This window comes from Orycteropus afer, unplaced genomic scaffold (genome assembly GCF_000298275.1).
Source record: "Orycteropus afer afer isolate SDZICR_OR568_19922 unplaced genomic scaffold, OryAfe1.0 scaffold00471, whole genome shotgun sequence".
NCBI lineage: Eukaryota > Metazoa > Chordata > Mammalia > Tubulidentata > Orycteropodidae > Orycteropus > Orycteropus afer.
Window position 1 is genome coordinate 1,975,674 of NW_006922058.1, and position 10,480 is coordinate 1,986,153.

Genomic DNA, 10,480 nt, shown 5'->3' on the forward strand with positions numbered 1-10,480 from the left:
TTCCTTCCGAGGAGTGGCTGGTGGGTTTGAACCGCCAGCCTTCTGGTTAGCAGTCAAGTGCTTTAGCCACTATGCTACCAGAGCTCCTACCTTGTGAGGATAAAGAGGTCTAAATTCTCCAGTGTTTAGAGTGTGGAAGAAGAGTAACTGGATTGTGGGGGTTATGGTGAAGAGAGGGAGTGGGTGGGAAGAAGAGCTCTGAGGGGCTGGAGACCACTTTGGGTGTGAAGTGTTTGAAGGAATGGGGGTCCTGGGGACTGAGGACTGAGAAATGTGCAGAATGCAAGGGCCTGGAGTGCTGTTTGTGATGTGAGGGTCTTGCCTGGTATTAAGAATTTAAGAGGGCCTGAGATCCCTCCATGAGGAGCTCTAGTGGCAGAGTAGATAAGGCCTTTGGCTGCTAGCCAGGTCAGCAGTTCAAACCTTCCAGCCACTCCTCGCAAGGAAGATGGGGCCATCTACTTCCCTAAAGATTTATAACCTCGGAAACCCAATGGGGGTTGCTGAGTCAGAATCGACTCAATGGCAGTGAGTTTGGTGTTTCTGTTTTGGGATCCCTCTTGCACGGTATCCCTCTGGTACGTGAGTGGTTTGTGATTCCAAGAGTCATTCCCTTGTGAGGGGCGGAGGTCTGAGAGGTGGAGCTGCTTGAAACCAGACTTGTGACTGTGGGAGAGGAGTCCTGGAAGTGAGAAGGGTGTGGAGTGAGGAAGTATGAGGTAGTCTGCAGGGTCTGGGCATGAGGTGGCTTGTGGGATCCCGGCGCTGAGAGCGTGAGGGGCTGGGAGCAGAGCTGTGAGGAACCGGGTGCAATCAGACATGCGTAGGGTGAGAGCAAGCCTACTGTGTGCAGGGTATGGGGGTGGCAGTCTGGAGTGAGGGGTGACGCAAGGAGGAGCAAGGGCTCCAGGGCAGTGGTGAGGGTGCCAGGGGCCAGGCTGTGGGGGGCTGAGGGCTCGGAGCCAGGGGCCAGGCTGCGGGGGGCTGAGGGCTCGGAAAGAGAGGTCAGAGGTGTGAGGGGTATGGGGTCAGGGCACGAGGGCTCGGAAGGGTGAGGGCTCGGAGGGGTGAGGGGCCGGGAGAAATGGAGTCGGGGTCTGGGGTGCGGGGCCCAAGGAAGAACGCGCCTTGACAGGTCTACACCCCTCAGCTGCCGCCATACTCACCTCCCGCCCGGCCTTGGCTTGCTCAGCTCCGCACCAGACGCTCCAGGAAGTGACGTACTGATGCCCCACCCCTTTCCGTTACTTGACCCACCCCCTGGAGCTGGCCTCACGCCCTGATTGGCTGGTCTCCAGATGGGGGGGGTTTCGAACACGTGACTGCACCCTCCTAGCTCGTGGTCTAACTTAGGCCACTGCCGGCGCTGAGGGAGGGTACGAGGGTTGGGGAAGCCTGGAGTTGAGACGCGGAGCTTTGGGCTCCCACTGACCTGGCACCGTCGTGTCTCCCATGGCTGTTACGGCCCCCAGCCCCTTCTTGTGCGAGAGGCCATGAATGCAGGGTCTTGTCCATCTTGCTGACCCCATGTCCCTAGGACCCCAGACACAGTTGACACAGAGCAGGGACTGACAAACATTTGTTGAATGAGTGTGCATGTGTACAGTGAATGCCCAAATGTTTTGAATCGCCACAACCATTCTCCCATTCTCTTAAGCTGCCCAGAGTTGATTTCTGATACAAACCAAAACCAAACCCAGCCTATCCTAGCCACCCTGAGAAAAACATGAATCACAGATAACTTTGCTGGGGTATTGGCAGTTTCTGGGAAGGGTAGATGTTTACCAAGCTGAGAAAAAGCACTGGGTTACAGGCAGAAGGTCCAGCAAATGCAAGACAAAGTGGGGGTAAGCCTGTCTCATGTGGGGAAGGAGAAAGTGGCTGGAAGGCCCTTGGGGAGGGGAAGATGAGTGTGACCTCCTTGCCCAGCAGACAGACCACTCAACCACGTGGGAAGACATGGATTTGGCGGGGTCAGCAGACAGAATATTATGGATTGAACTGTGTCCTCCCAAAATACGCACAGAAATCCTGGCCCTTGAACCTGGAAGGGATCCTGTTTGGGAATAGGCTTCCTTTTATTATGTTTATGAGGTTTTACCAGTTGTGGTTCCCTACTGCAGCTCTGACAGGAATATACCACAAATGGGATGGCTTGAACAAATAGTTTATTCTCTCACAGTTTGGAGGTTAAGCATGAGTTCATAGTGCTAGGCTCTAGGGGCTGGGTGAAAGCCCCTTAAGCTTGGGCTTTAGCTCTGCCTCCTGTTCCCTGCCCACTGAAGCTGGAGGCTTTTCTTTACTCAGACAGCTACTACTGGCTGCTGAGACTGACAAGCAAAAAGGCACAGTCCCGATGTTACCAAACCACACAGCAATTAATTCAAGTTCATTGGAAGTCCCAAGGTTGGCAGAGCATGTCTGAGCAATGACTCAGCTACATGCAGAGCTCAAGTATACCCTAAGCTGGAGACCGTTCCCCAAGGCTTCTCCTTATATACAGGAAGCAGACCACATTCCCTAGGGCAGCTACTCAGCTGCTCATTGTAAATTCCACAGTGGAGTTGTTTACCAGTCTCATCATGGGGAATACTACATCCAGCTGCCCAGCCACTCAACCAGGCCCAGCCAAATTGACACACAAACTTAACTACACACGAGTGCAGGGCAGGGCCTAAACAGAATCATTTCTGAGTCATTAAAAAAAAGCGGAATAGACACAGAGACACATGTGGGGGAAGACTTCCACGTGGAGACCCATCTGCAAGCAAGGGGACATCAAACATCACTGGCAGCTAAGCAGACGAGGACCTGCACCCTGAATTAGGTCTCCTAGCTCTTGCTAGGTGAGAAAAAAAATGACAGCTCTTTAAAGTATCACCTGTTTTTTGGTTTGTGCTATTTCAGTTAGGTTAGCACCAGGAGACTAAGCAACTGTTTTGCTCTGGCTCTCCAGGAAGCCCAGAGATGCCAGTCTGCTCTGCCCATGGGTGCCCTTATAAATATGAAACGAGCTACCAAAACCAAACCAGACTCACTGCCATTGACAGGATTCCGACTCACAGCACCCCTAGAGGACAGAGTAGAACTGCCTCATTGGGGTTTCCAAGGCTGTCAAATCTTCACAAAAGCAGCCTGCCTCATCTTTCTACCGTGGAACAGCTGGTGGGTTACAAACCACTGGCCTTTTGGTTAGCAGCCAAATGCCTTAACCACTGAGCCCCAGAGTTCCTGAGACCAAGTAACTGCTTGCCAATTGCTTCCTTTATGCTCTGGATGCACAGTAGACTATTCACACACACGGAGTCCTGCCCAGTGGGATGTGGGTGGAAGTGCTGTATGTTGTATCACTTCCCTGAAAGGCCATAAAAGCTTCCAGAAGTGCCCTCTCTGATTTGCCCCTTGGGGGCTGGGTGCTATTGGAGGCAGGACCTCTTTGGGGAGAATTCAGGAAGGGGAGGAGCTGGAGTTGGGGAAGATTACCCCACCATGACTAATCAGATTTAACTTGAGCAAGAATTAAACTTCTGGGTGAAACCACTGAGATTTCAGGATTTGCCATGGGTGTTTGCATTTCCTTAGGGTAGATCCCCAAGCCTCGGAGGCACAGGGGAGTGTCTTTGGTTCATTGTCACCCAAGGTTGGCAGCCAGGCTTAGCACCATGGTTGCTCCTCTCACTTGTTTTTATCCAAGAACCAATCAGGTTCAAGACCTTTAGGGATGGAATTTCAGCTCACTGCCCTACCAAGTGCTAGGTGAGCAGATGGCCCCAGAAGCCCACTGAGCCCCGGCCCCCTTCCCAGGTGGTGGTACACAGGTGCCCTAAGGGCAGAGGCCTGTGACATCTTTTTGGGTGGCCAAGGAAGCAGCATTGGAGGATAAAGTTATGTTTACAAGCTTCTATGGTCACAGAATGAAGATCAGAGACTATAGCCTTCAGTATGGATTACACCTCAACATCAAGAAAACAAAAATCCTCACAGCTGGACCAATAAGCAACATCATGATAAATGGGGAAAAGACAAGTTGTCAGAGACTTCATTTTACTTTAATCCACAATCAACACCCATGGAAGGAGCTGTAAAGAGATCAGACAAAGTATTGCAAGGGGTAAATCTTTACAAAGGACCTCTTTAAAGTGTTAAAGAGCAAGACTGCCACTTTGAAGACTAAGGTGCACCTGACCTAAGGCACAGCACTTTCGGTTGCCTCATATGCATGTGAAAGCTGAACAACAAACAAAGAAGACCACAGAAAAATTGATACATTTGAATTGTGGTGTCCACGAAGAATATTGACTGTACCCTGGACTGCTAGAAGAATAAACGAATCTGTCTCAGAGGAAGTACAGGCGGAATGCTCCTTAGAAGTGAGAATGGCCAGGCTTCATCTCACATACTTTGATCATGTTGTCAGGGATCAGTCCTTGGAGAACGATTCATGCTTGGTAAAGCAATAGGGGAAGACCCTCAGCAAGAAAGATTGACATGGTGGCTGCAGCAATGGGCTCAACATAGCAGTGACTGGAGGATGGTGCAAGACCAGGCAGTGCTTCATTCTGTTGTCCATGGGGTCGCTATGAGTCAGATGACTCAGTGGTGCCTAACAACAGTGGTCACAGGGGCCTTCCGGGATTGCAGTCGGCCTTGGGAACTGGCTCATCTGCTTTCGGTTGGAGTGTTACCAAGGGCCCAGATGTCTCCTCAGCCTTCAGTCTGTATTTTCGAGAGTGTGTGACCATCGCCATGACTGTTTGTTACAGCCAGTTTAAACTCACCATTTAAAGAATCATTCATGGAATTGTCATCCACTTAATGACCTGAGTATATGGTGTCAGTCAGCTGTGACAGCCCCTCATTGGTCTTCTGCCTTGGACTCCTCGCTCGCCTCCTTTCCTGCTACCATCCTGCCTCCTGCCTCCACCACCACCAGAAGTCATCACCCTGAGGTTTCCTTGCTTCTACCCTCCTCCCTGCACCCCTGCTTTGTTTAATATCGACCCAGGACCAGAGTGATCCCATAAAAATGTCAGACAGATCATGTCACCCTCGGCTTCAAACCCATAGTATTCACAAAGACCAGAGTCCTGACAGCCCCCCTCTGAGCCTTAAAGATCAGCCCCACCCTTCCTCACCCCAGCCCACCCCCACTCTTCTGTCCCTCATCCCAGCCCACTCCCACTCCTCCCCTCCCTCATCCCAGCCCACCCCCACTCTTTCCTCCTTTATCCTGGCTCACCCCAACTCCTCCCTCCCTCACCCCAGCCCACCCCACTCCTCCCCTTCCTCACCCCAGCCCAGCCCCACTCCTCCCTCCCTTATCCCAGCCTACCCCACTCCTCCCCTGCCTGACTCCTCCCCACTCCCTGGCTCCGCCCACCTTCAAGGCCCCTTGCTGTCCCTCCAGGCCACTTCCAGGCTCTGGCTCTCTGCTCCTGGCTGGGGGAGCACCTTCTGGCACATGTCACTATGGCTCCCTCATCTCCTTCCCACTATAACCAGCGCCTCCTTGGCCTGCTTGAAATTGTCCCCCCCCTCGTGTTCCCCTCTATGTTCTCCTCCTCAGCACATACTGCTGCCCAACCCAGTGTGGACTTCACTCCCTGCTGTCTCCGTCACCGGACTCAGGCCCACGGGGGGTGGTTTCCTTGGTTCATTTCCTTCACACAGAGACACTCAACACACATGTGTAAATAGATTCTTTCCAAATCACCGTTCCCCCCATCCATGCCTGTGCCACCTGCTGGGGGGATCTCTGCAGGCATGGGGATGCTTGGTAACCTGTGTCCAACAAATGAAGGCGGACAGGCTCCTGCATAGACCAGGCAGATGGCCCACAAGGGGCTGACAAACAAACAGAAGTGGCCCCAAGACGGGTGAACGTTATCAAACAGGAATTTATTCCAGTTACAGTTGGTGTGGACACTGGTCTCGGGAGCCCATATCAGCAGCAGGGCTACCTCAGTGCTGTCACAGACCTTCCCAACTGCCTCCCAGACCCAGCCCGCCATCTATCCCCTCTTAGGCTGAGCTGGGCAGGGGGAGAGCTGCCTAATTCCCAAACAAAACACAGGGTCCTAAGGGCTAAGAAAGAATTACACAACCTTATTTTTATTAACATCTACCGAGAAAAAGCTCAATTCCATCTCGGCTCCAATCCCACCTCTAGCACCTCGGTCCCTGGAAACAGCATCTGATCAGGAGAGCCCTGCTGCCAGACTGTCCTTCAGAGCCTGGGACCTCTGCATGGCCACCACGCATGCCGTGAGCTGGCCACGGGCCCCTTCCTCCCGTGGCACGGGGATGCCAGGGCAGCTGGCCACATCTGCAGCCTTCAGCAGGCAGCTTTAGGGACTTGGAAAAGATCTGCGATGTCCAGCAGGGCTTGGCGAATATGGTTTCCAAAGCGCTGGGCGTTCTGGGGGCAGAGCAGTCAGTGTGCTTGAGGGCGGACCACACCTCTTAATCTCTGAGGCATCATTTTCCCATGCCTGGGCCACCCCCCCAGGTAGCACCAAACTCAGGCCTGAGCCCAAGGGGGGCAACTCACTGTTTCTGAGCTGGAGAACTTGCTGGACACATGGAAGAAGATGGTGTTCTCTCCTGCGATCATGTAAGAAACCCCATAGCCATCGTCTGCTACCTGAGGGCAACGCGAGGGGTGAGGAGAAGGGGAAGCAGTCAGACCGTCTGAGAGCACAAAGGATACTACTCATGCTTAGCCGACAGGGACTGGAAGAGAGGGCCACCCCCGAGAGAGAGGTCAGAACCACCCCCTGGAACATACGCACATTCAAGCACTCTGCCCTCTGCTGTCCTGACCACCCAGCACCCAGACCGACCTGATCCAGGTTCCACCCTCAGGGTCAGTCACACCGTCTTTCTCCACCAGGATCTCTGGCAACTCACAGGCAGTGGCGTCTTAGTGGAAGAGCTGACTCCCAGACACCCCCAGCTCAGCTGGCAGGGGTCTCTGGCACCTTCTGCCTGTCTCCAAGCAGAAATCGGGGCTCCCTGCCCTATCTGACCTCATCCCAAGTCCTGATGCACTCCACTGTCCCCCCATCCTGCCCTCTAGGGGCACTTACCGGGCCAAAGCCACCTCCGGCACCCAGGTGCTTGGGGTACTGGTCCGGGTCAAACATGCGGATCTGGAATTGAGCGATCTGGCTGGTGGAGAGGCGCCAGGGCTCCGAGAGCACCTGCAACAGAAAAGCCATAGCGGTCAGACCTCATGCAGGCCCTACTTACACACTTGTGTGAAGGGCACTGCCCAAGCAGGTCGGCCACACACAGACCCTAATTAGACACTTGTGTGAGGGGCAGTGCCCGTGCAGGGAGGCCCCAGCATGCAGGCTGCCACTCAGACACTTTGTGACAAGCAGTGCTGAGCAGGGAGGCCACAGCAGTCGGCCACATGCACTCAGCACACACCTGAGTGAACATGAAGGCAAAGGCTTCCTGATACCGTCCTCTGGATCCCTCCACTGGCCTCCTCTCTCACCTCCTCCTGCTATGCAGCCCTCACACTCTGGTCCCTCATTGGCCTGTCCCCCCAGTGACCTGCTCTTATCCTCCCTGCTCCGCCCCTCACATCCTCCCTGCTCCACCCCCTGACACCCCCTGTCCTACATCCTCTGTGCCCCCTATCCTGTGCTCTCCCCCTCCTCTCCTTCCCGGTGCCTCCTCTCCTACAGCCCCCAGCCATGCTCCATGCCAGGCTTCCTGTCCCTCAGCACACTGGCTTGGCCTTGGGGTCTGGGCCTGGCTCTTTCCTTCTGGGATGCAGGCTCCCCTTCACTTCCAGCCACCTTGGAAAGGGGCCTTCCCTGATGTCCCCCATTCTCTCTGGCACAGTCCCTGCTGACAGACCTTCCCTCTTCGTCTGTCTTCCTGACCAGAGTGTCCACAGGTTCCTGTGCACACCGCGACCAGAGGGCTGGCATGGTTCAGACCCAACCAGGGCAGCCCTTGGCCTGGGATGGCAGGGAAACAGAGGACACTGACCTCAGCCAGGAAAGGGGACGTGACCCCCAGATACTTGGAGACCAAGTAGAGGCAGAAGAGGTGTCTGTCTATGCCAGCCCCAGTCATGGCCAGGCGGTACATGTTCTGGTGTTTCTGAGACGCTTTCCGGAAGAGGCCTTGAAGGTCTGCTTTCTGCGAAGCAGAAGTGGAAGGTGAAGGTGAGCTCGCTCCTGGGACAGGACCCCCATCCCAGGTGGCTGAGATCCTCACCACCCCATGGGCTCGGGTGGGCATGATGGGGCTCACCATGTGGCCACCCTCCACCATGGCCTGAACAAAGGCCGAGGACTCGCTGGTGCAGGACCGCACGGTCTCGGTCCGTCCCTCCCGGAACATTCTGGTCATCGAGGCCTCATAGGTCAGGCAAAACTTGCCCCTGTCCTGAGGATGGCAGAGGGGCGGTTCCAGCAGGTGAGTGGCCCGCCCCCGACCCGCCCCCACCCGCAACCACGCTCACCCGGAAGTGCGCCAGCTGCAGGGCGATTTGCACGAAGGCGTCGGGGCTGGTGCGGCACTTCTTAATGAGCCCTTTGCCAAAGGGCAGGAACTGGAAGCAGTACAGCTCCACGTCCTCCGCCAGGGCCTTAGCCACCTGGTACGAGCGCTCCGTGGCCGCCTGACACTGCGAGAAACCAAGAGCACGGTGGGGGAGCGCAGGACTGGTTGCCTCTCAGCGCACCCTGACTCACAAGGAGGGGAGGCTCACACAGCAGACTTGAAGGCCTGTCTGGCCGGCCTGCCGTATGGGCAAAGCAGGTGGGCCTCTCCGCTTGGCTAGCCCTGCTGGCCCCGCAGCTCTGCCCGCCCTGCCCCTGTCCCCCCATAGCCAGCAGACAGCAGGGAGGAAACACTTGCTTGGAACCCTGGCCCACCTGCTCCGGAATGTCCCACTGCAGCCGCTGAGGGGGTGCCAGCGCAGGGTCGGGTTTGCCCAGGCAGTGCCCGGTCTCTGTGTAGCCCAGGTGGAAGGCGTCGGTACCCAATACAAACTGAGGGGAGAGGGGTCAGGCTAAGGGGCCCACCGTGTCCACCCCCAGCCTGCCCCCCAAGACCTGCCCAGCAGCTACCTCCCAGAGGTGCCCGATGATGGGGGCGTCTGCCCACGCGTGTTCTGCGTTGAGGCCCAGCTGGCCATTCTTGAAGGCGATGACAGTGAAAGATTTGTCAAACCACCTGGAGGAAGATGCACAGGCCTGAGAGTGGGACAGGCTGGGCAGTCACAGAGTCCGAAGGGCACCAGGGTCAGGAGCAGAGGGCTGGTGTGTGTGGCAGGTGGGGGCAGCTGCTGGAGGGCGGGGTGGAGGGGAGGCGAGTAGGGCCTGTACCCTGCTGTGGCAGCAGCCGTGCAGCAGGGCCAGCATGGGGGGGGATAGCACACCTGGCACCTGTTGCAGCCGGTGCTGTACCGTGGGGGCGGGGGGACACACCTGTTGTAGCAGTTGCCATGCAGCAGGGCCTTGCCGTAGAGGCTAAGGCTGGCCTCGTCCTCAGGGTCGTAGCAGTGGGACTCCTCGTCCAGGGCCACAAAGAAGGCGGCCCGCTCGATGACCTCCAAGGCGGCCTTGTTCTTGCCGCAGCTGAAGAAGGCCTGGCGCGCCTCGGCCCACTCCACCCTGGGGGTGCAAGGACAGTGCTAGGTGGATATGCAGGGGCGCCTTCCAGGAGCTGGGTGAACCATCGCATTAGGCTGGGGCTGCGGAGAACAGCTAGGGTTACCTCCCCCTCCTGGACCTCCTCTGCTCCCTACCTCCCGCCAGCTGTGAGGGCCGCCAGCCTCTCCTCCCCAGGCTGTGGTGGGGAGGGGTCGTCCAAGATCCTTTGGAATTGCATCTGCAGGTCACAGGGCTTGAGCAGCTGTGAGCCCTTGTAGAGCCACACCTTGAAGAAGCGGCCCTTGTGGTAGACGGCCACATGCCTGCTGTCCCCCAAGTGCTGCAGCACGTCTAGAGCAGAGGTGGTGGGAGCTGAGGAAGGGCAGGGAGGGACTGGACTCCCTCAGGCCTGGCCTCTGCCCACCTCCCTTCACCTTGACGTGACTGTGCCAGGCACTGAAGGTCCCTTCACACTCCTCTTTCTGCCCAGTGTTTCAGAGAAGTGGAAACGGAAGCTTTGAGCAATGAAGCCAATTGCCCGAGGGGCCCAGTGCTAGGAACAGAGAATGCTGCGACCGCCAGCCTTTGGCTCGAGCCCACCCCTTTTCTATAACCTGCTCCCTTACTCCCTTGCCCCCTGATCCAGGCACAGTGAGCCCTGGGGACCACAGCACGAGCATCATGCCTGTCAGAAACAGCAGTGGGGGAGGCACCTGTCTCCTTGCCCGGGATCCGGGTGGTGTTGAACATTCTCTCCATCTGGTAGGAGCACATGGGCACGATACCCAGAGCCATCACCTGTGAGGAAGGCCCATGGCTAGGACGTGGCTGCCCTGCCACCCCAGCACCTAGGACACAGC

General features: G+C 56.4%; 1 protein-coding gene across 1 annotated transcript in view; it reads right to left on the reverse strand.

Annotated features, from left to right (window-relative positions):
- Window positions 1-6,334: 6,334 nt before the first annotated feature.
- The window catches only part of CPT1B (carnitine palmitoyltransferase 1B), a 7,643-nt gene continuing 3,497 nt past the window's right edge, over window positions 6,335-10,480 (reverse strand). Inside the window, exons 8-18 of the mRNA XM_007954772.2 lie at window positions 10,334-10,418; window positions 9,776-9,971; window positions 9,456-9,641; window positions 9,096-9,201; window positions 8,901-9,017; window positions 8,486-8,650; window positions 8,275-8,409; window positions 8,008-8,160; window positions 7,089-7,202; window positions 6,551-6,643; window positions 6,335-6,418 (exon numbers count right to left, since the gene is read on the reverse strand). Of these exons, the coding sequence (XP_007952963.1) occupies window positions 6,335-6,418; window positions 6,551-6,643; window positions 7,089-7,202; window positions 8,008-8,160; window positions 8,275-8,409; window positions 8,486-8,650; window positions 8,901-9,017; window positions 9,096-9,201; window positions 9,456-9,641; window positions 9,776-9,971; window positions 10,334-10,418 (1,434 nt within the window). The remainder of the gene's footprint in view (window positions 6,419-6,550; window positions 6,644-7,088; window positions 7,203-8,007; window positions 8,161-8,274; window positions 8,410-8,485; window positions 8,651-8,900; window positions 9,018-9,095; window positions 9,202-9,455; window positions 9,642-9,775; window positions 9,972-10,333; window positions 10,419-10,480) is intronic.